At 41.5% G+C, this 26242-nt stretch overlaps 1 protein-coding gene across 1 annotated transcript in view; it reads right to left on the bottom strand.

The window, feature by feature from the left end:
- Positions 1 to 20077, bottom strand: part of LOC308297468 (protein NLRC3-like) — a 37599-nt gene extending 17522 nt beyond the window's left edge. Inside the window, exons 1-5 of the mRNA XM_080740873.1 lie at positions 19976 to 20077; positions 17064 to 17177; positions 13026 to 13139; positions 8735 to 8793; positions 6585 to 8422 (exon numbers count right to left, since the gene is read on the bottom strand). Coding sequence (XP_080596999.1) covers positions 6585 to 8422; positions 8735 to 8793; positions 13026 to 13139; positions 17064 to 17177; positions 19976 to 20043 — 2193 coding nt within the window. The 5' untranslated portion in view covers positions 20044 to 20077. The remainder of the gene's footprint in view (positions 1 to 6584; positions 8423 to 8734; positions 8794 to 13025; positions 13140 to 17063; positions 17178 to 19975) is intronic.
- Positions 20078 to 26242: the final 6165 nt, after the last annotated feature.

Below are 26242 nucleotides of genomic sequence, written 5' to 3'. Positions count from 1 at the left end.
ATAAAGACGCATTGTTTTGGTGGCATTATATAGGCTCTCATAAGTTGTTACACAATCGGGCAGGTATAGCCTTCATAATAAATAAATACCAAGTCGTGTGGCTGATATGCCTATAAGAGTAAATAAATTATAGGCGTATTAACAAAAACGATGTTTTAACATCAAACATATAATTTTCCGAATGTCTGTCTGAGTGAGTGTCTGTCTGTCTGTCTGTCTGTCTGTCTGTCTGTCTGTCTGAGTGTCTGTCACAGCGTTTCTCCTCAGTGGCTGGAGCAATTGATCTGAAATCGCATCAACATTAGCATATGAACACACCTGACATAACTGTGAAGCCCGTTTGTCACTTTCACAAATCATATGCTGTATATTAGCATTTTTATGGTGTATCTATATCTATTCTGCATCTAGCTTGAGGCATGTCTATTCTGCATCTAGCATGAGGCAACATGTTTAACCAGCTGTGTGTGTGTGTGTGTGTGTGTGTGTGTGTGTGTGTGTGTGTGTGTGTGTGTGTGTGTGTGTGTGTGTGTGTGTGTGTGCGTGCAGGCGGGTGGCGGGCTGGGGGTCGGTTGTCTGGCCCTGTTACAGATTTTGTCCAAAAATCATGCAGATCGGTACACAGTATCTCTGTAGCCATTAAACGAAACGGGTATTTCTTACATTGATGCTCCTACATATTCTCATGCAAGCACCAGTTAAAGTTACTTTCCATCCCTCATACTGTGTGCACAGTGCACATCCCATAACCCACACACTGCACATCATTTCGGAGCTCATATCTTTGAACGGGTAAGGGCTAGTTTATATAATTATACAGAATAGCCTATATGTGTGTTTATTTATGTCCTCACTCATTTTAATAGCTCTGGATTAAGAGTGTCAGCCTATATTGTACAGTGTAACCTGGGTTTGTATAATAGTTTTATATTGTAGGCCTAACAATGTTTATACGCCGTTGTACAAAGAAAACGACCTACAAGCTAACAGTGCGTCGTATTGCGATCGACGCTGATGAGCTGATTTGGGCAAAGGCTGATCTGGGATCAGCCGCACCCTGCAACTTTATCATCCATTTTAAAATAAATTGACCAAATTTCGACAAAACGCATATGATGGTGATTGAAAGGCAATTTTTAACTAGCGATAGGAACCATAAAGTATTCATGAAAATGTTAATTAAGGCTAGAACACGAAAGGGGAAAATGAATGGGATCCAATGGAGAACAATTCTTTTTGCAACCGGCCGGGGGGGGGGGGGGGGAAACAGCGCAACTAGCGGCCAATCATAGGAAGTTGTACTTCCGTATTGGAGTCATTTTAAATCGGCAGAACTATGCCCCTGGTAGTGACTCTGAGCTTGGAGGTCTGCTATTCTCTGCATGCGTGCAACATTGTTGGAGAATAAAGGCTTGTTCATGGCCATGGGCTGCAGCTGCTGTGATCATACTCATAGTACTCTCTAGTCTCTGTCTCTCCGTTCTCAGTGGAGGAAAACGTACTGCGATTTTTTTGTTGAAATACTCTGTTACAAGTTAAAGTCTGGAATTCAAAATGTACATGGGTAAAAGTAGGCTACGAAAGTGAAGGAATCAAAATAAGCTCACAACGTGTCACAGCACAACGCGTTGTGAGCTTGTAGATTGGCTATTTTTAAATTGTCTCTATAGGTATAAAACAGGGCTAAAGATGGCTTTATAATATAATCATTTATATCTGCAAAGTAACTAGTAACTCAAGTTTTCATATAATTGTAGTGGAGTGAAAGTAGCCTACAATATTTGGATCTGAGATGTATGTATGGCCAAAGTGAGTACAAACCAACACTGTATCATGATTCTACCATGATGTCAACTTAATGCACACTCCTCTTATTATAATCAAACTATAAATAATAAAACAGAACTAACTATACAAGTGGTTACTTGGGGGAAATACATTATTATACTAGCCGTTCTAAACCTACAAAAAGCCAGATATTAAATGCCATAACATCACGTCGCCGAAGCCTGCTATGACCCACTTCAAATTCCAAAAGAGCTCCCGACCAAGATCTCCCATACTCAGCTGGCTCCAACAACAGGATGAGGTATGCCAAGGGATACACAGGATAGCAGGACATGCAACTTATGTAAAAAGTGCTGTTTTCAGTTTCCAAAATGTTACATGAAATATTTGATAAATGGTCTGAAGTAGGCCTAATGTAAAGTAAGTCTGTGGTAGGCATACATGACAAATTATCAAGAATGCCATATGCCAATGTTAAAGACGAGTTCATAAAATAATATAGGCTTCCATTGGCTTAGAACATAGGCTATTTTAGCTGTGAGTGGCGGCAGTGGCCACTGATAATCTGTAGGCTCATGTCGATCACGGATTGATGTGGCATGCCATACTTGCACAAATCATGACGAGAAAAAAAATAAAGACGCATTGTTTTGGTGGCATTATATAGGCTCTCATAAGTTGTTACACAATCGGGCAGGTATAGCCTTCATAATAAATAAATATCAAGTCGTGTGGCTGATATGCCTATAAGAGTAAATAAATTATAGGCGTATTAACAAAAACGATGTTTTAACATCAAACATATAATTTTCCGAATGTCTGTCTGAGTGAGTGTCTGTCTGTCTGTCTGTCTGAGTGTCTGTCACAGCGTTTCTCCTCAGTGGCTGGAGCAATTGATCTGAAATCGCATCAACATTAGCATATGAACACACCTGACATAACTGTGAAGCCCGTTTGTCACTTTCACAAATCATATGCTGTATATTAGCATTTTTATGGTGTATCTATATCTATTCTGCATCTAGCTTGAGGCATGTCTATTCTGCATCTAGCATGAGGCAACATGTATAACCAGCTGTGTGTGTGTGTGTGTGTGTGTGTGTGTGTGTGTGTGTGTGTGTGTGTGTGTGTGTGTGTGTGTGTGTGTGTGTGTGTGTGTGTGTGCGTGCAGGCGGGTGGCGGGCTGGGGGTCGGTTGTCTGGCCCTGTTACAGATTTTGTCCAAAAATCATGCAGATCGGTACACAGTATCTCTGTAGCCATTAAACGAAACGGGTATTTCTTACATTGATGCTCCTACATATTCTCATGCAAGCACCAGTTAAAGTTACTTTCCATCCCTCATACTGTGTGCACAGTGCACATCCCATAACCCACACACTGCACATCATTTCGGAGCTCATATCTTTGAACGGGTAAGGGCTAGTTTATATAATTATACAGAATAGCCTATATGTGTGTTTATTTATGTCCTCACTCATTTTAATAGCTCTGGATTAAGAGAGTCAGCCTATATTGTACAGTGTAACCTGGGTTTGTATAATAGTTTTATATTGTAGGCCTAACAATGTTTATACGCCGTTGTACAAAGAAAACCGACCTACAAGCTAACAGTGCGTCGTATTGCGATCGACGCTGATGAGCTGATTTGGGCAAAGGCTGATCTGGGATCAGCCGCTCCCTGCAACTTTATCATCCATTTTAAAATAAATTGACCAAATTTCGACAAAACGCATATGATGGTGATTGAAAGGCAATTTTTAACTAGTGATAGGAACCATAAAGTATTCATGAAAATGTTAATTAAGGCTAGAACACGAAAGGGGAAAATGAATGGGATCCAATGGAGAACAATTCTTTTTGCAACCGGCCGGGGGGGGGGGGGGGGGGGGGGAACAGCGCAACTAGCGGCCAATCATAGGAAGTTTTACTTCCGTATTGGAGTCATTTTAAATCGGCAGAACTATGCCCCTGGTAGTGACTCTGAGCTTGGAGGTCTGCTATTCTCTGCATGCGTGCAACATTGTTGGAGAATAAAGGCTTGTTCATGGCCATGGGCTGCAGCTGCTGTGATCATACTCATAGTACTCTCTAGTCTCTGTCTCTCCGTTCTCAGTGGAGGAAAACGTACTGCGATTTTTTTGTTGAAATACTCTGTTACAAGTTAAAGTCTGGAATTCAAAATGTACATGGGTAAAAGTAGGCTACGAAAGTGAAGGAATCAAAATAAGCTCACAACGTGTCACAGCACAACGCGTTGTCAGCTTGTAGATTGGCTATTTTTAAATTGTCTCTATAGGTATAAAACAGGGCTAAAGATGGCTTTATAATATAATCATTTATATCTGCAAAGTAACTAGTAACTCAGTTCATATAATTGTAGTGGAGTGAAAGTAGCCTACAATATTTGGATCTGAGATGTATGTATGGCCAAAGTGAGTACTAACCAACACTGTATCATGATTCTACCATGATGTCAACTTAATGCACACTCCTCTTATTATAATCAAACTATAAATAATAAAACAGAACTAATCTAAATAATGCTGGTTAATTAATCTGACCTCAGTATCTCCAGTTCACAATGTGGACTCTTTAATCCAGCAGAGATGAGTTCCATGAATGAATCCTTCACGTCGTTATAACTGAGATCCAATTCTCTGAGATGTGAAGGATTAGAGCTGAGAGCTGAAGACACAATTTCATAATCTGGCTCCTCAAGTAGACAGCCAACAAGCCTGTAAATGTAGAATATGTAAAACAGAGATTATCAACACAGATTAGATCAAGTTCATGTTCAAGGAAAAAGAAAAAAATCAAACCTCGGTTCGAAGTGGAGCGGTGAATCTGAGCAGCTATACCCTGTGTGTGTGTGTGTGTGTGTGTGTGTGTGTGTGTGTGTGTGTGTGTGTGTGTGTGTGTGTGTGTGTTGTGTGTGTGTGTGTGTGTGTGTGTGTGTGTGTGTGTGTGTGTGTGTGTGTGTGTGTGTGTGTGTGTGTGTGTGTGTGTGTGTGTGTATGTTTTTGATTATATGTGTTCTATATCTATGTGTTTTTATTCTATATGTTCTATATCTATGTTTTTGATTCTGTGTTCTAGATTTATGTTTTTGATTCTGTGTTCTAGATCTATGTTTTTGATTCTGTGTTCTAGATCTATGTTTTTGATTCTATATGGTGTTTTTGATATATGTTCTAGATCTATGTTTTTGATTCTGTGTTCTAGATCTATGTTTTTGATTCTATGTGTTCTAGATCTATGTTTTTGATTCTATATGTTCTATATCTATGTTTTTGATTCTGTGTTCTAGATCTATGTTTTTGATTCTATGTGTTCTAGATCTATGTTTGATTCTATATGGTGTTTTTGATTCTATATGTTCTAGATCTATGTTTTTTGATTCTACATGTTCTAGATCTATGTTTTTGATTCTGTGTTCTAGATCTATGTTTTTGATTCTATGTGTTCCAGATCTATGTTTTTGATTCTATATGTTCTAGATCTATGTTTTTGATTCTATATGTTCTAGATCTGTTTTCAATTCTGTGTTCTAGGTCTATGTTTTTACATTCTATGTGTTCTAGATCTATGTTTGTGATTCTATATGTTCTAGATCTATGTTTTTGATTCTATGTGTTCTAGATCTATGTTTTTGATTCTATGTTTTTGATTCTGTGTTCTAGGTGTGTGTGTGTGTGTGTGTGTGTGTGTGTGTGTGTGTGTGTGTGTGTGTGTGTGTGTGTGTGTGTGTGTGTGTGTGTGTGTGTGTGTGTGTGTGTGTGTGTGTGTGTGTGTGTTTTGAGTGTGCCTGGCCTGCACAAAACAGCGCCCCTCCTTTAACTAGTGTGTTGTGTGTGGCCACTCAAGGTATTGCCAGGCTACGGACACGGCCAGCCAGCCACCCACCCACCCACCCACAGACATACCCACGGTCATACCTGTCTATTGGGAGCGCTTTCACCACTCCAAAAACATAACCATGAAAAAAAATCATTCAACCCCAATTATGGATCATCACATGGTGAGGGTTGTATCAACGCAGCACCAGAAGCATTTCCACTTAAACCAGGAGGAGCACTAATGTGAACATTTGAACTGTTTATTGTGTGTCTTTAATGGTTATGTTCATAGGAGTTTTGTCATTCTAGGGTCAAGACCACTTGACCTTTAGTGTTTTCAACGTTTTGAGGGCACAAAGGTCAAATGCCAGGACAGGAAGGTCATCAAATAAAACAATGATTTAATGTCCATGGAAATAATTAATTTAACTATTTTACTGCCAAAATCTATTGGCAGTAAAAGTGTGTGTGTGTGCGCGCACACGCACGCACGCACGCACGCACGCACGCACGCACGCACGCACGCACGCACGCACGCACACACACACACACACACACACACACACACACACACACACACACACACAGCATATTAGACTGTGTTCTTTGGTGAATAAATCAAGTGTTTGGTTAGAGGAGCTACAGGACTGTGGACATAGGAACATAATGTGACAGTTGTGATATTATACTGGTACAGTATAACTCATGTCTGTTTTACTTAACTACACTGGTAATATTACATTATATATGTTATAGGGTTCAATTATAAAGTATTAATGTCTTATTAGCCATGGATATTTTTAATACGACTGTCCTTTATTTGCACATAAACACAATACCACCAGACCTGATTATTATTGGATATTTTAATTTAACCATCATTTCTACTTATAGTGTTAGGTGTGATGGTAGATCTATTCTCCTCTAATACATTTTCTATTCACATGACTACTAACCGAGCCTTTCTGGTGTTCCTCACAGCTGAGACCAGCCTGGATTTCCCCCAGCTTGATGTTGTGTTGTATTTGTCCAGGTCCAACTCATCCAGAACCTCCTCTGACGTCAGCAGCATGTGGGCCAGAGCTGAACACTGGCTCTCAGACAGTCTTGTCTTTGATCTGTCCCCTGACTCCAGGTACTGTTGGATCTCCTGATGCAGTGAGTGGTCGTTCATCTCCATCAAACAGTGGAAGATGTTGATCAATCTGTCAGAAGAAATATCTGGATCCTCACATTTCATCTTCTTCAGATTGTTGATGACTCTCTGGATGCTCTTTGGACTGTTTTTTGTCTGAAACAGCAGACCTCCTAACAGACTCTGGTTGGACTGCAGTGAGAGACCATGAAGGAAGCGGAGAAAGAGGTCCAGATGGCCATTCTTACTCTTCAGGGATTTTTTGAAGGCTCTTTTCAGAAAGACATCCAGGGTCATATATTTTTCTTCTCCTCCTCCTCCTTCTTCATCTTCTTCATCATCTCCCAGGAATGTCTTCAGTACCTTCATGTTCCTCTGTGTGTAACAGTGGAACAGGTAGACTGCAGCCAGAAACTCCTGGATGCTCAGATGAACAAAGCTGTAGACCTTTCCCTCAGATTGAACAGCCTCTTCTTTGAAGATCTCTGTGCACACTCCTGAGTACAGCGAGGCGTCTGTCACATCAAGACCACACTCTTCCAGGTCTTCTTGGTAGAACATCATGCTACCTTTCTCCAGATGTTCAAACGCCAGCCTGCCCAGCTTCAGAAGAACCTCCCTGTCCTTCTCCATGAGCTGCTGTTGATTCAAATCATGATACTTCTTCCACTTCCTCTTGGTCTGAACCCACAGGAAGTGGCTGTACATCGCAGTCTGGGTCTTGGGCAGCTTTTCTGTCTCGTCTGTCTTCAACATGTCCTCCAGAACTGTAGCAGTGATCCAACAGAAGACTGGGATGTGACACATGATGTGGAGGCTCTTTGATGTCTTCATGTGTGAGATTATTTTGTTGGCCATCTTCTCATCACTGAATCTCTTCCTGAAGAACTCCTCCTTCTGGGGGTCTGTGAACCCTCGTACTTCTGTCACCAGGTCAACATGTGCAGGAGGTATCTGATTGGCTGCTGCAGGTCTGGTAGTTATCCAGAGGAGGGCTGAGGGGAGCAGATTCCCCTTGATGAGGTTTGTCAACAGCAAGCCCACTGATGATGTCACTGTGGCATCAGAAACAACGTCATTGTTGTTGAAGACATCAGAATCAATTTCAATGTTCTCGAATTTCAGCGGAAACCTGCTTTCATCCAAACCATCAAAGATGAAGCCAACCTTCCAGACAGCGAGCTGCTCTGCTGTGACCTTCTTTAATTCTGGGTGGAAACGATGGATCAGTGAGAGAAGACTGTGCTGCTCATCTCTGACCAGGTTCAGCTCCCGGAATGAGAAGGGAACCAGGAGAATGACATCTTGATTTTCCAAACCCTTTGCCCAGTCCAGAGTGAACTTACGCACAGAGAAGGTTTTTCCAATGCCAGCGATACCCTTGGTCAGAACTCTTCTGTTGGGTGTCTTTCTGCCAAGGAGGAGGGGCTTAAAGATGTCACTGCATTTGATTGGTTGGTCATGGAGGGTCCTCTTCTTGGAAGCTGTCTCAAGCTGCCAGACCTCATGTTGGGTATTAACCCCTTCACTCTCTCCCGCTGAGAGGTAGAGCTCTGTGTAGATGCTGCTGAGGGAGGGCACTTCAGTGACGTATGTCACACGATCAAGATGGTTCAAACCGACCTTATAAACCTTTAAATCCTCCTGCGGACTGACACCTGCTATGAGAAGACAATGAAGACATGTTAAACATTCAAGTTCATTCATTAATTTACATCTAAAATAGCATACTCTTAAAACTATGTCTTAAATACCGTCCAGAAAATCTACAATTCGTCAAGAAAGAAGGGAAAAACAGCCTAATAAAGAACATTGGATCATTTGTTTTGGTCTAAATGTATACGTTAATCAACAGTATTTGGACATTGATACAGGAATACAATGTGGACATTTAGTCTGATGATGTTTTCTGCTATTTAAACATTTCAGTAATTGATATAAAATGTTAATTAGTGTAACGTGTCCAGTCTTACTTTGTTCACTTGTGGTTTGACTGGATGTCTTCTGTTCAGGTGTGGTTCTGAGTCTCTCTCTGTGGAGATGAAGACAATATAATATAAATAGATAGTCTAATACAGGGGTCTTCAACGTTTTCAGGCCAAGGACCCCTTAGTTGAGAGAGAGATGAAGCAGGGACCCCCACAACATGTTCAGAGATTCCATATTGTTTAACTGTTTGACAGCACAATCATCAGTGTATTTTGGATTCATGTCAATTTGTGTGTTCAGATATTTAACTACTTGAACCGTCAATACTTCAACAACTTGACCTTTCACCCTGTACTTAGTCAGTCTGCTCTTTTTCCCCTCTACACCAAACCTCTCTTTGCCGAAAATAGCCGATATACAAGCTCACACCACCTCGCAGCACGAGGTGTTGTGAGCTCGTAGATCTGCTATTTTTGGCTAAAGTTCTCAGAATATGGATGCTAGGGATCAAATCGTTAGTATAAAAAAGGAGAAAAAAGTTTATATTACTCAAAGATTTGGAGGACCCCCTGTAGTAACTCTGAGGACCCCCTAGGGGTCCCGGACCCCCTGTTGAAGACCCCTGGTCTAATATATTAAGTTATATTATTATTGAATTAACCACTTAAGACCTGTATTACTTGTCCTTCAATGAATAGTGCCGATATACAAGCTCACAATTGTAATGTTCATGATCTGACAATATTATAGTTGATCCACAAGGGGGCGCTTGGCATTTGAATATACTAGTAACATCACTGAAGCAGTGCCCCAGATGTAGATCATTGTGTGATGTTGACATTGTGAGTGAAGGACACACGTTCTCAGTGCTCTCTTGTTACCAAGTAAAGAAGTTAAAATAAATACTGTTTGGAGTTAAAGGACTGCTGTGGGGATTAATTCAAGAACTTTACAACAGTGTGTTGTTATGCCATGTGTTGTGAGCTTGTAGATCTTTCTTTTGATCTATATAGACACCTGGCCTGTATCATGTAGCCTCGTAAACCAGGCCCCTCATTGGAGGAGTCAGTTTACTAGGCTATGTATCATGTACAAAGAGGTTAGGAAAGGTTTTGGCAGCTGGATATGGGAGTGGATCCTAACAGCGAATATGAACTGTGCGGCAGTGGCTCAGGGCTGGATGGAGAACTACATGGTTCCCGGTTCGATCCCTGTGGGTTCCCCCAGAGTTAGTGTTGAAGTGTCCTTGAGCAAGACTCTGAACCCCTAACTGCTCCTGATGAGCAGGTTGGTGCTGCGCATGGTTTCCTCTGCCATCGGTGTGTGAATGAGTGTGTGTGTTTGTGTGTGTGTGTGTGTGTGTGTGTGTGTGTGTGTGTGTGTGTGTGTGTGTGTGTGTGTGTGTGTGTGTGTGTGTGTGTGTGTGTGTGTGTGTGTGTGTGTGTGTGTGTGTGCGTGCGTGTGTGCGCGTGAATGAAATGCACAATCTATGTGAAGCGATTTGGAATAAGGCGCTATATAAATCAGCCAATTGGAACATCAAATTCAACAGTTTCTTTTTTTTTCTGAAACAGCACTGCTACTGAAGTACTGCACTAATGTACTGTTCAGTAACATCAAAGGGGAGGAACTGGTGGAGAGGGCAGGCAGCACAAGGTGAGAAGCAGTATGGGGGGGGGGGGGGGGGCGGAGGGTCATCAATGACATGACTTGACATGACAGGACGGAAGAGGACCAAGTTAGACTAAGTACACTAAGTACTGAGGACTAGCCTCTATCGTAGTCCAAGGGGAAGAGCTATCACCTCAACGCGGTGTTGTTTTCTAGCCATCGCATAACACCTAGGATCAGAATCATCAGGAGAGACAGGTTGAGGGACACAGCCCAGAGGAAGAGGACCAAGGAGGGACAGGTTGAGGGACACAGCCCAGAGGAAGAGGACCAAGGAGGGACAGGTTGAGGGACACAGCCCAGAGGAAGAGGACCAAGGAGGGACAGGTTGAGGGACACAGCCCAGAGGAAGAGGACCAAGGAGGGACAGGTTGACACAGCCCAGAGGAGAGGGTGACCACCTGGTTCAACCACTCTGACCTTAGAGTTTATGGTTGCCTTTTATGGTGTTAAATGGGGTGTGGATGATCTACACTCGCTTGTGACCTTCAGGCTAAAATGAGTTCCACTGTGATACACACATATCAGAGCTGTTTGGTGAATGTCACGTCAGATTATCTCCACCGTGGTGTGTCTTATAGTGTGTACATTGTAATGGATTCACATGCTGTGTTTATAATAACATTCATTAGACTAATATGTCTGGCATTTTACTTATATTTTTATGAGGAATAGCTTCAGTGAAAAAGTGAGATGTTGTTCGTCAAGACTCTGGACTCCAGAGATCTTTAAGTGGTGTGAATGTCAGCCTCTGCGGGGGGTATTTATATGCAAATATCCTGGCCAATGGCATTGTAATACTAAACAATAGGATCCAAGTAGGATCCAAGTTTATGTGAAAAAAGAACAGGAAAACTAATTATTTAAACCCTTTTTTTTTTATATAAAATATAAATGTTGACAAAAAGCTACGCTGGGCCTTCCAGGGTTAAAGGGAATGACAGCAATCTGCAATTCGTCAAAAAAGAGGATAACAGCCTAATAAAGAACATGGGATCATTTGTTTTTAACTACATCTTTCATGGGCAGATGTGACTTATGGGGGCTGGTGTAAATAGTAACAAAGAAATTGCCACCTTATTGTGTCTAAAGAGACATACTTAGCCACTTGTACGCATGCCCCCAACCACTGAAATCAAAATACTAAAATCTCTAAAACAATAGAAAGCAGTAAATGAAAACATTTTAACACTCATCTTTTGTTTTCTCTAAATACAATCTAAAATATGATCCCTTGTTGTAAAAAAACAAAGTTGTCCTTTAAATGTGCACATGTAGCCTAACTTACAGTAGTATGAGGATAATAGGCTATTTAAGCAGAGACGTTGTGGACGACGGCTACGGCGAACGGAAATGAATCGGTGCTCGATGTATAAACCTCGCTGCAGAGAGATCAGCTGATTGATTTTACAACTGTGGACGCATTTTTTGCATGATCTCGGCTTATAATTACACAGTATTGTTATTACTGCTTTTCTCCTTTTTTGTGAAGCAATCGTGATGTTTGTTCTTTACATGTGAAGCACTTTGAGCTGCAGTCTCTGTATGAAAGTTGCTGCTATATAAATAAAGTGTGTTATTATTAGTATTATTGTTAGGCCTATCATTATATTATCTGGGATAAATGAATTTACTAACTGTGCGAAAGTAAGATAGGCTACACTTTTCCACACAGCATGTTGAGTGAATAAGCTCTGCCGCGAGCTGTCCCCATCTAGCTCAGTCGGCCAACTCAAAGACTAGAACAGGATTTCTCAGCCCCTACGAGGCATCAACTTCAGTCACAATAAACTAAACCACTTCGCTACTCACCTATCCAAAGGTCGCTTTTCGTTGTTGAACGTCTATTCTCCGCGGTGGGCAGCCTAACAGCACCAAACCCACTCTGTAAAATACATTATTTTTGTCATGAAATAAAACGCACCCACTTCGAACCACCGCAGACACAACCCAGGAATAAGCGGCGGTTGAGTTGGATGCGTTTTATTTCATGCCAAAAATAATGTATTTTACAGAGTGGGTGGGGTGCTGAGAGGTTTCCCACCGCGGAGAATAGAATTTCAACAACGCAAAACTACCTTTGGTTTGGTGAGTAGTGAAGTAGTTTAGTTTATATTGATTGAAGTTGAGCCCTCGTAGGGGTACAGAAATCCTGGTCTAGTCTTAGAGCCCGCCGCCTGTCATAGGGAGCTGACGCTTTGGACCAGAGCTGTGTGTGCCACTGACACACGCATCATCATAACGCACACACACGCACACACACACACACACACACACACACACACACACACACACACACACACACACACACACACACACACACACACACACACTGTATATGCGATCAGCAGGCATCTTTTTCACCGGCTCGTTATAGGCTGATGCGCAATGGAGTGTTGTCTTTGTTTCTGTCCGTATTTATGTTCGACACGTGTGGCATAGACACGTCACCATGCATGAGAACCACAGCTGTCAGTGGAAGGGGTGTTTTACCACCGCCAGGCGGTGGCGTTGTGTATGGTTGGTTCCGTCGCCGCCGGCTGTGAGCTTAACGTTTTGGACCGCAACGGCGATTACGTCATAGCAGCCGTAGTCCCGCCTCACGTCGCCGTATCAGAAAGGCGCCGCTTAAATAGCCTATTTACTGTAGGAAGATTCTCTTACTGTGTGTGTGGAGGTCCAGGTTCATCACTGAAGTCGGGCACTCCTCCTTTAGAGCGGTCACTCTCCATAGACACACAGCTGGCTGCTGAAGACTCTGCTCTGTGGTCAACACTTCTGCAATCATAAAACATGTTCATATCATATGAGCTCATGATTTTGTCTCCTTGACAATGCAGCAACAAACAATAGAAGAATGGTCTATGAACATACAGTAGGACTAAAACAGTAATATTAAGGATTCACTCTTAGGTTTTCAATGTTCTTCATAGGGGGCCCTCCCCCTGGTTTAACCCATTTAGACTGGAAAACGCATTATTACACATTATTTTGTGCTTTAACTATTGAAAAATAGCAGATATAGGGCCTACAAGCTCACAGCGCGGCACTGAATGCCGCACTGCGAGCTTGTAGATCTGCTATTTGTGAGTAAAAAATATACAGACTGACGGACTGACTGACTCACAGTTTGTGGAGGTTTTTGCGACCGTCAGGCCGCACTTACTATCAAAACCTCCACAAACTGTGAGTCAGTCAGTCAGACCGTCCGTCCGTCCGTCCGTCCGTCCGTCCGTCAGTCTGTCTGTTACATCTCACACGTCACACTATTGCCCTGCTCATATCTCCGCAACCGTTGCCCCGATCCATGCCAAATTTTGCACACACACACCCAGAGCTCCAGGGACCCCCAGGTCCCTGGGGGACCCCCAGATGTAAAAAATGACCAAATGTGCAAAAATGACCAAATGACCACCCCAACGGGGCTGCTCACAGGGAATTCCCGGGGACCACCGACTCCTGGTGCTCCAGAACGGATGCCAAAGTGGTGGCGCCCCCAGTGGAGGACCCCCTCCACTGCAGCTCACATAAAATGCCGTAACTCGGGCTAGGAGCGTCCGGGAGAGCCGGGGCCGGTACCTATTCGTCCGCCAAGGCAACGTGGAGACCCCACCCCTCATTTCTCACATGGCCCTCTTCTAGCGCCACCATGAGGCTGATTCTTGCAAAACACATTTTTGGACACTGCTCCTACAGATTTTGCCCTAAAATCACGCAAATCGGTACACAGTATGTCTACACTCATCTCATCAATATGGATGTCCCATATAGCGCCACCATCAGGCCGATTTTTTTAACCACATTTTTGGACACTGCTCCTACACATTTTGCCCTAAAATCACGCTGCGACCTGACGGTCGCTTATCTCCCGATTAGGGAGTCTTACTGGTGATAGTAAGTGCGACCTGACGGTCGCAACTATACCCCTGTAAAGCTATTTAGGATGGGTTTAATTGAAGATAAAGATGTTGGAAATGTAAGGGAGATAATTATAATGAAACATTCTTGCATGCTTTTTGGGACTGTCCAGTGGTAGTGCCCTTCTGGAAGGAAATAATTGGGAAACTGTGTGACTGGTTGGGAGTGACTCTGCCAGAATCTCCAGGACTCTGTCTCTTAGGAGACAACACACATCTGCCACAAGGAGTCACCAAGAGGCAACAAGCACTCATCACGGCAGGACTTATTACAGCAGCAAGGATAATACTGAGGACCTGGAAGAGCTCTGCCACACCGGGGCTCGCAGACTGGACTCAACTTATGACTGAGACTGCGTCATATGAATATACAGTATGATTACAGGAGGAAAAACGGTAAAGGGAAGTTCCATTTAATATGGGACTATTTCTTTGTGTACATTAACACTACTGGTGCCAACCCTGAGTTTCCCGAGTTTGTATAGGTACCACCCCTGTGCCAACCCCGAGTTTCCCGAGTTTGGGCCGTTTTTGAAAAAAAAAAAAAAAAAAGAAATGTAATAGGCCTGATGGGATTTCCAAGCGGATTTTTGTTTGAAAGCTGTGAACAGCCTGCACACGTGGTGCATGATCTAGGCATGGGCGTGCACGATCCGTGCACTATGAATTACATGGAAGTCTATGGAGACCATGGCATCGCGGACCTTCAAAGAGAATAATTGATTGCAACTTAAGTGTTAAGGGTCTGCCAGGAGGAACATTGTTTAGGGGAGGTTCCATCTAGGTTGGGACTATTTATTTTTGTACATTAAAGGGATATTTCACTTTCAAAAAAAAACTTTTGGTAACTTTATCGTCTAATCAGGCTTTTGGGAACACCCAAGACAGTTTTTGAATTTCTTCATTATAAAAAGACAGTTTTGATGAGAATATCCTTACTGTATAAAGATTAAATAAAGACAGTTTTGATGACAATAACCTTACTATATAAATATTAAATATATAAAGACAGTTTTGATGACAATAACCTTACTATATAAAGATTAAATATATAAAGACAGTTTTGATGACAATAACCTTACTATATAAATCTTAAATATATAAAGACAGTTTGTAAGACAATAACCTTACTATATAAATATTAAATATATAAAGACAGTTTTGATGACAATAACCTTACTATATAAATATTAAATATATAAAGACAGTTTTGATGACAATAACCTTACTGTATAAATATTAAATATATAAAGACAGTTTTGATGACAATAACCTTACTATATAAAGATGAAATATATAAAGACAGTTTGTAAGACAATAACCTTACTATATAAAGATTAAATATATAAAGACAGTTTTGATGACAATAACCTTACTATATAAATATTAAATATATAAAGACAGTTTTGATGACAATAACCTTACTGTATAAATATTAAATATATAAAGACAGTTTTGATGACAATAACCTTACTATATAAAGATGAAATATATAAAGACAGTTTGTAAGACAATAACCTTACTATATAAAGATTAAATATATAAAGACAGTTTTGATGACAATAACCTTACTATATAAAGATGAAATATATAAAGACAGTTTTGATGACAATAACCTTACTATATAAAGATTAAATATATAAAGACAGTTTTGATGACAATAACCTTACTATATAAAGATTAAATATATAAAGACAGTTTTGATGACAATAACCTTACTATATAAAGATTAGATATATAAAGACAGTTTTGATGACAATAACCTTACTATATGAAGATTAAATATATAAAGACAGTTTTGATGACAATAATCTTACTGTATAAAGATTTGGGAGAACAAACTGGTCTCTCTTTTTACAAAGCCAGACCACAACTAGAAAGTTGCAATCCTGGGAAATTGCAAGTGTGGTTGCAAGGATGCGAGCCGAATGAATTCCTTCTTACTATTTATATTCTATAGTGTGATGTCATGTTGACATGACAACAGTATTAATATTGTGATGTCATGTTGTCATCACTTTTAACTTTGTGCAAAAGTTGAACAAAAACCACAGTAAACAACAGACCAGTAAACACACCTACAGTACATTAATCCTTACATAATACAGTATATATTCCATAGTTACATAGACATGAACATGAACACAAGCAGTCAGTCTGTATAGAGCAGCTTCACCACTGAACAGCACAGTGATTTGTAGCACTTCATTCAAAAACTGCACTTCATTCTATAGTAACGTATCATCTAACTGACTATAATGATTGGAGAGAGGACACATTGTTATTAGACCAGATCTGGGCATTGTGCGGCCCGGGGGCCGTATGCAGCCCTTTGGTTCACTCTGCTGGCCATTTCTTTTATTTTGACGTTTTTTAAACACGTAGACATGGATGCAATGCGTACATCAGCACGTGTGTGTGATCATTGGATGTTGTCTCAATAACAAGCAGGTGGTCAGACTGGTCACTGCCTTACCAATACCCATCAAAAATGGCTAAAGTGGCTAAAAAAAGAAAAGTCGATGCCGAATTGGACTGCTAAGTATTGCTAAGTATTATTTAGTGAAGTCGGAGGTAAAGCTGTGTGTTTAGTTTGTGGGGAGCACTGCCTTTTGGCCCGGCCCTCCACAATATGTTCTGTTGTTCATGTGGCCCCATGGAAACAATAATTGCCCACCCCTGCATTAGACTGTCTGACTATTTAGTAACTTGCAGACATAGCCTAGCATAAGAACATGTTCTAGTGTGTATGTTGTATAGGAAGATTCACATCACATTGACATACTGTGTGTGTGGAGGTCCAGGTTCATTAGTGAAGTCAATCAGTCTTCCTTTAGAGCAGTCACTCTTCATAGACAGAAGGCTGGCTGTTGGAGACTCTGCTCTGTGGTCAACACTTCTGGACACATACAAAAACAACACCACAAAAACATCTTTAATCAGCTGGTGATTGTAAAAGTTGGTTTATTCAATATTCTTCATTGTAACGTCCCATTATTCAAGCATAAGAGAGTAAAATTCCATGGGTTTCAATTCAACAGTCAGCTTCATGTTCCTCCACTGGCCAGTAGGGGGAGCCATGCTACCACTGTAACATTCTAAACACTCTAAAAGATCCCAGGATTTAACATTTAAGTGGTTCTATTTTAATCAAGTAAAATAAATGGAATATAGGTGGGTTTATGAGTCACAGTGGCCCTATATTTATATACAGCTATTGATTGGACAGGGAGGGAACACTAGTAGAATACTCTGTTTTATGTTCTAATCATTTGCACACTGTGCAACACAGGTGTCATGTTATAGTATTGTGTGTGTGTGTGTGTGTGTGTGTGTGTGTGTGTGTGTGTGTGTGTGTGTGTGTGTGTGTGTGTGTGTGTGTGTGTGTGTGTGTGTGTGTGTGTGTGTGTGCGTGCGTGCGTGCGTGCGTGCGTGCGTGTGTGATTGGACCCCCTTTTCTCCCCCTCTGCCACCCAGGTGGAAGAACGCATTTCTGCATGTCTGGCCGACATCTCACACCCACCACCTCAAGCTGAACCCGGACAAGACGGAGCTTCTCTTCTTCCCAGCTAAGTCTTTCCCCATGCAAGATCTCACTATCTCCATAGATATGCATTGAAGCTAATCTTTCCAGTGAAAAGATGACTTCTAAAGTAATAAATAAAATCAACCAACAAACTCGTTTCCTACAGAGGATCGGCCCAATGGTCAATTTCAACACACTGAAGACCATAGCTGGTGCAATAATCCAGCCCCTCTTTGACTACGGAGTCCACGTATGGTATCGTGACGCCCCACAAGCCCTGAAAACTAAACTCCAAACAGCCCAAAATAAGCTAATTAGGGTCCTGCTTAACCTTCCCTATCAGACTCACCTCACCGCTACTCACCAGTTAAGAGTGGGGTGGCTCAGAGTAGATGACAGAGTACAGCAACTTGCAATGGGCCTGGTGTACAAGATACACTACACCACTATGATACCCAAGTACCTGTCAAAATACTTTATAAACATTAAGGATGTCCATAATTACAACACCAGAGGCAGCGCCACAGATCACTTTCAACCCAGAGTCAAAACCAACAAAGGGTCAAACTCTTTTTTCTGCTATACCACCAAAATGTGGAAAGCCTTACCGAAGGCCATAAAGGAGTGTGGATCACTAGCATCCTTTAAAATTGCCCTGAAAAACCACTTACAGGCAGCAGCCGTTCGCAACTGGTAAAAAAAAAAAAATAACCTAGCCCAACCCTACCCTCCCCTGCCCCTTCTTTGTATATACTTACTGTTTGTTTAGACTCTTTTTTTTTTCTTTACTGCATAGTACTGTGTTCTATTCGTCTGTCATTCAATGTTATATGAGATACTTAAATGGTTTCCTGTGGAAACAAGCTTAGTCTTTTCATGGATCTCCTTTTAGTAGACCTTGTACCAGTGAACTGTACCGTCATGAAACTGTACCTTTTCCTATGCAAACTTCTAATAAAGTCTTCAATCAATCAATCAAACTTCGGTTCCAACTGCTAGAAACCCTGGTGTGGTCCTGGACAGCCAGCTATCATTCAAGGCACACATTGCATCAGTCACCCGGTCCTGTAGGTTCACAGTTCACACTCTATAACATCCATAGAATCAGACCTATCCTCACCCAGGAGTCAGCCCAGCTCCTCATCCAGACATCTGTCATATCAAAACTTGACTATTGTAACTCTCCTCACTGGCCTCCCAGCATGTGTACTTAAACCTCTCCAACTGATCCAAAATGCCGCGGCACAACTGTTCTTCAACCAGCCAAAATTCTCACATGTCTCCCGCCTTCTCCGCTCCCTCCACTGGCTCCCGGTTGCGGCCCGCACTGAATACAAAACACTGATGCTGACCTTCAAAGCATACCTCCAAAACCTGACCAACCCCTACAACCCCACCTGTTCACTCAGATCAGCCAACACAGGGATGCTGACAGAACCCTCGCTAAAAATCCCAGGACAAAAACCCACTCGTCCTAGACAATTTGCCCTATTGGCCCCAAACTGTCGAATAAACTCCCTGTTGCAGAACTACATTAGAACTACAGACTCAATCCCTAGCTTCCATTAGAACTACAGACTCACTCCCTAGCTTCCATTAGAACTACAGACTCACTCCCTAGCTTCCATTAGAACTACAGACTCACTCCCTAGCTTCCATTAGAACTACAGACTCACTCCCTAGCTTCCATTAAAACTACAGACTCACTCCCTAGCTTCCATTAGAACTACAGACTCACTCCCTAGCTTCCATTAGAACTACAGACTCTCTCCCTAGCTTCCATTAGATCTACAGACTCACTCCCTAGCTTCCATTAAAACTAAAGATTCACTCCCTAGCTTCCATTAAAACTACAGACTCACTCCCTAGCTTCCACAATGGAATGAAGACTCACCTCTTCAGACTCCACCTAAACCCATAGCACTTACAGTAGCACTCGCCTACCTCAATGACTATAGATGAAAGCTAGATAGCATTGTTTAGGTTTAGATCAACAAAAACAAATGATTCCCGAGCACAACATGGCTGTGGCTCACCGCTCCTAGAGATGGGTGAAATGTGGAGAACAAATCTCACATACAGGCAGCAATGAATGCAACAAAATAGTAGGACTTTAACTTCAACCTTTAACTAATGATGTGTTTTCACTTCAGAGTGTTTTACATTCTGACCTGGGATCAGTAGAGTGGTGTCCATCTTTGAAGAGAACACCTTTATCCATGGACTTGTCACTCTTCATGGAGACACAGCTGGGTACAGGAGACCCTGCTCTCTGCTGATGGACCCTGAGAGAAAGACAGGATTATTAAAATAGTTCTCACATAAGTGTGATCAGTAGTGTCTGATTACAAACCAGCTCAGGGGCTTTGTGGTTAGAGTGTCTGCTCTGAGACTGGGAGGTCGGGGTGGACCCTGACAGAAAGACAGGATTATTAAAATAGTTCTCACATAAACCCAGCTCACTTTGCAAGGATAGGATGGATCAGAGGATCAATGGGTCTGATCTTTAACACTTTTATTATAGTCTTTTATAATCTATAAGGATTGGAGAGAGAGGACACATTGTCATTAGACTATGTCTGTCTATTTAGTAACTTGCAGACGTAACCTAGCATAAGAACATGTTCTAGTGTGTATATTGTATAGGAAGATTCACATCACATTGACATACTGTGTCTACGGTATGATCTTGGTATATGATTTACACCAACAGCATGTGTTCAGTAGCTGCCACATGACATGACTTAATGTAAACAACTTCACAGTGTCTTCTATACAGGCACGTGCACACATAGACATCAAAGGGGGCTCAAACCCCTGCCCTTTTATCTGTCTGTAAAAAGTGCCCTCTCCAGACCATGAATGCAGTTTTTACTATGGTGAAAAAAATTCAAATGCCCTCTTTCCATGCCATATCTGAATGCAGCATTCAAGAGAGTTGCCTTGTCCAAACTCTCCTGAACTTGAATGCAGCATCTTATGTTGAAAGAATTGCCCTGTAGAAATCCATGCTGTTACGCCACATCTCCAGTATTCACTTGATTATGCTAAGTTCAGTGTGGTATCAAGCACCGAAAATAGCCAACCTCCAAGCTCACAACGCGTCGCAGCGCGACGCTGTTTTCGATGTTTTCACCAAAAGGCCCTTTTAGAAATGTCAGCCCCTGCCTCTTTAAAAGTATCTGCACGTCCCTGCTTCTATATACAGCAGGTTAGGCAAACTGAAATGCAAGAAAAGGACAAGAAAGGGAAGGATGGGAACAAGTAGGGTTTCCTTTTGTCCTGCTTTTTTTTTCTTCCCCCACAATCTATTTTTAAAGTTTACATTTTCAAATTACAAACAGACAAAGAGACAGACAAAAACTCAAAAGAAAAAAGAAGCCACTGGTAAAAAATAAAATAAAATAGAAATTACAGTTGTTAGAGTATCGGTCGGTCCGCTATCTGCCATGCCACCGCTCGTTGTCATATTAATGGCTGGTAGATCAATCCGAGCCCATATTTAAAAAAGGGTCCCATATCTTATTGAATCTCTTTAGGGAGCCACCCAGCAGGTATCTGATTCTCTCCAGTTTCATATAGTTAAGAATATCCCTTATCCAAAAGGTGTGGGATGGGGGAGTAGGAGATTTACATCTGAGCAATATCAGACGTCTCTCTAATAAGGTAACAAATGCTATAAAGGTTGCCTCTAAAGAGGAAAGCGACACCGTAGGAGGAATCACTCCAAACAGTGCAGTAAACGCATTACGTTCAGTTGGTTTCTCAACTATTTTAGACCAGTAAGACTCCCTAATCGGGAGATACGTCACGTCACATCAACAAACTTTAGAAGGCAATCGTAGCCAATCAGGAGGGAATATGAGAAAATGCTTTGCAAACATCGGCCTGATGGTGGCGCTAGAAGAGGGCCATGTGAGAAATGAGGGGTGGAGGTTGTGGTTTGCCATCCAAGGAGTGTGTGTGTGCAAAGTTTGGCATCGATAGGGCCAACGGTGGTGGAGATAAAAGTACGGCATTTTCATAGTAACTTCCAATGAGTCAAAAATGTCAACCCAATAGGACTGCAGAGCAGGCCAGGACCAAAACATAATGTGCATGGCTTGCTGGGTGACATCTGTCACAGGTTGGATCCACATCCCTATACAGTTTAGATCATACATGGGCAACTGGCGGCCCCCACTTCATACGGCCCGCAGGTTAATACCGGAATACTGGTATATTACTGATTACAGCTGTTGCAATTCCAAAATAGACCTACTTTAATTCCTTCAGTCTATATTAGTAGCTTAATGACTAGGCTATAGTAGTATTAAAATGTTTTTTCTTTTTTTTTTTTTTTTTTTTTATGTTGTGTGTATTTGTATTTAGGTTCATAAAGTTAACATGAGAATATAACTAAATGTGTTTGAAATTAAATCAAAATGTTACATTTCAGGATTCCAAACTTTCTAAGAAATTTTAAGTGTGCCTGCAGCTCGCTAAGTGTGTGCATCCTTGTATAGCAGTTGGTGTTAGCATTAGCACTTTGCATTAACATTAACATCATTATTAGAATTTTTTACATCAGCATTTTTATCATTAGCTTTAACATTAACATTTTTATTAGGATTAACATTAGCATTTGTTAGCATTAGCATTATCATTTTTAGCATTAGCATTTGTTAGCATTAGCATGTGTTAGCTTTAGAATTTGTTGGCATTTGTTAACATTAACATTAGCATTAGCAGTTAGCTGTTGGGACTGTGGGACCACCCACCGAGTTTGTGACCAGTAACGTGTGGTTAAGTGGAGATATGGCTGTTTAAAGCCCAGCCAATAGGAAGGCAGACGGGGCGGGGCTTAAGCAATTACAGATAATTCCTATTTGCCATGTAAGTACACACAGCGAGTTTCGAGACGGTACCATGCTGCAAACCGGAGATATAGCTGTTTAAAGCTAAGCCAATATTATGATAGGGGTGGGGCTTAAGAGAGGGCGGGGCTTAAGTAATAAGTCCCTATTGACCGTTTAAGTCCAGACACCAAGTTTCAAGACGGTACCATGCTGTGAACTGGAGAAGTGGCTGTTTAAAACCCAGCCAATAGGAATACACAGGGGGCGGGGCTTAATCAATTACAGCTCATCCCTATTGGCCGGAAAAAGACCAAAGTTGTGTGTGCATTTTAAAGTTTAAATGAAGTTGCTAGGCAAAAGTATGGCAGAGTTATGTGGCGCCAAAGTTTCTGGTTTTTTTTCGGAGTCCCCCATTCTAAGTCAATAGGGGTTTTAGCGCAACCCTAGTTTTTTACGAATTACATTGCCATGGTAACGCGGATTGGAAAGAAAAGTAATAGCACCCCATTCCCGGCCGAGCCGCACGTTTTGATGTATATATTGCGGCGGTGGCGTAAATCGTGCGGCAGTTATTACGTGCCGAAATTTTGTCGGAACATTATATATATATATATATATATATATATATATATAAGTATGGCGGATTACAATAAGTGTTTTGCCATTGCATTGCATGGCAGGCACACTTAATTACTTTTCTTTCCGATCCGCGTTACCATGGCGACGTAATTCGCAAAAAACGACGCCCAAAAACCCCATTGACTTAGAATGGGGGAAATTTCGGCACGTAATAACTGCCGCAAGATTTACGCCACCCCCGCAATATATACATCAAAATGTGCGGCTCGGCCGGGAATGGTGTGCTATTACTTTTCTTTCCAATCCGCGTTACCATGGCAACGTAATTCGTAAAAAACTACGCTCAAAAACCCCCATTGACTTTGAATGGGGGACTCCGAAAAAAAAACAGAAACTTTGGCGCCACATAACTCTGCCATACTTTTGCCTAGCAACGTGATTTAAACTTTAAAATGCACTCACAACTTTGGTCTTTTTCCGGCCAATAGGGATGAGCTGTAATTGATTAAGCCCCGCCCCCTCTGTAACAGGAAGTGCCTTTCGCCAAACAGGAAGTGCCTCTACATCTCATGAACCGTTTGTCGTACAGATGCGTGGATGGTTTCATATGACTTGATTAAGAGTCCTTGACCTTAATTGGGGCCTATTTCGCCAAACAGGAAGTGCCCCTCACCAAACAGGAAGTGACCCTTTACCTCGTGAACCGTTTGTCGTACAGACGCGTGGATGGCATCAAATGACTTGATTAAGAGTCCTTAACCTTAATTAGGGCCTATTTTGCCAAACAGGAAGTGCCCCTCACCAAACAGGAAGTGACCCTTGATCTCGTGAACCGTTTGTCGTACAGACGCGCAGGTTGCGTCAAATGACAAGATTAAGAGTCCTTAACCTTAATTGGGGCCTATTTCGCCAAACAGGAAGTGCCCCTCACCAAACAGGAAGTGACCCTTGATCTCGTGAACCGTTTGTCGTACAGACGTGCGGGTTGCGTCAAATGACAAGATTAAGAGTCCTTAACCTTAATTGGGGCCTATTTCGCCAAACAGGAAGTGCCCCTCACCAAACAGGAAGTGACCCTTGATCTCGTGAACCGTTTGTCGTACAGACGCGCGGGTTGCGTCAAATGACTTGATTAAGAGTCCTTAACCTTAATTGGGGCCTATTTCGCCAAACAGGAAGTGCCCCTCACCAAACAGGAAGTGACCCTTTTTCTCATGAACCGTTTGTCGTACATACGCGTGGGTGGCGTCAAATGACTTGATTCAGAGTCCTTAACCTTAATTGGGGCCTATTTCGCCAAACAGGAAGTGACCCTCACCAAACAGGAAGTGACCCTATATCTCTTGAATTGTTTGTCGTACAGACGCGTGGGTGGCATCAAATGACTTGATTAAGAGTCCTTAACCTTAATTGGGGCCTATTTCGCCAAACAGGAAGTGCCCCTCACCAAACAGCAAGTGACCCTTTATCTCGTGAACCGTTTGTCGTACAGACATGTGGGTGGTGTAATATGAAGAACCATAATGTTAAAGCTTATGCAAAAAATGCTAATGTTAAAAAATGTAACGCTAATGCTAACACCAACCGCTACACAAGGTTGCACAGACTTAGCGAGCTGCAGGCACACTTAAAGGGCCTACACCATGCTTTTAAAACTATATTTTTTGTATAAATATATGCTCAAAATTGAGTCTTAGACAGGTTGTAACCCTCAACAAACACTCTGACCATTCTTTTTGTTTGTTCTAGCTCTACTATAATGAGGCTCTCCAGCTGCAATACCAAAACGGCCTCTGTTTGCTCAGGGGGGCATCTAGTGGGGTTTTTCCAGAAAAAAAAGAAGTTTTTTGAAAAAGAAAACGTTTTTTGAAAAAGAAAACGTTTTTTGAAAAAAAAAAGGTTTTTGAAAAAAAAGTTTTTGAAAAAAAAGTTTTTTGAAAAAAGAAAGTTTTGAAAAAAAAAGTTTTTGAATAAAAAATTTTTTTTGAAAAAAAAATTTTTTTTTACTCTGCATTGCATTTTTTTGAAAAAAAAAAGTTTTGAAAAAAAAAAGTTTTGAAAAAAAAAGTTTTGAAAAATTTTTTTTTTGGACTCTGAAAAAAAAAACGGGAAACGAGAGTGACGTCACTCTCGTCAACTCTCAGAACAGCACTGTTCTGAGAACCCGTGGAAAGCTTTTCATCTCTGTCTGCCCAAAACCAGAGAAAGACACAACGGTCAGAAATAGGACTTTGTGAGGATAGAAGGTGCCAGTGGGACCCCAAAAAAAGGTTTTAAAATAGAAAAAGTGAAAATTCATGGTGTAGGTCCTTTAAAATTTCTTAGAAATTTTCTTTTCTAGTATCCGACAACCTTAATTAGAATCGCCCCAAAAAATAGTGTGTATGTTTGTCCGTTTGTCCATCTGTAACTCCACGTTCAGCAGTTGTTCAATTGTCTAAAAAACATAATACAAAAATCAAACGCATGTACCTTGCCCAACATCAACTTTATCACCTTCAAATGTGTCTCTACTTCTCATAATCCCCAAATGTTTAAAATATTTTCCCAAATTTTGGCCTGTAGGCGGCTTTGTCCTGTGATGCGATTTACATCACAAATGGGCGTCACCAAGCAGCGCACTCCCAGTCCGGGGGCAGTTCCAGAGAGAACAACATCACAGTCTGTCTGCTTCACACCAAGGGGGACTAACAGGCACACACACAAAGGGGCCAGGCCCCCGCAGGGGGCTGTAGGCTAGTTACTCTTATTGCTAACTTAATTGAAAAAACCCTTTCAACATGGTCAGCCATTTTTTATAATCTCAAGAACTTCGGTAATCTAAAATATTATGTAACAACAATATGAACTATAGTGTGCTAAACAGAGTGATTGACAATGACATATCACACAAGTCTTTGTGAAATAATATGATTCATGATTCATTCACTATTTCAGTAGAAGGCCTATTTTTTACTATTCTATTCTAATGCAGGGTAATTAAAATAAGTCTATATACTAACATAGGTGTTGAATTAACTG

The sequence above is a fragment of the Nannobrachium achirus genome, assembly GCF_963921795.1.
Source record: "Nannobrachium achirus genome assembly, chromosome: 13".
Lineage (NCBI taxonomy): Eukaryota > Metazoa > Chordata > Actinopteri > Myctophiformes > Myctophidae > Nannobrachium > Nannobrachium achirus.
This window is presented reverse-complemented; position numbering and strand designations above follow the sequence as displayed.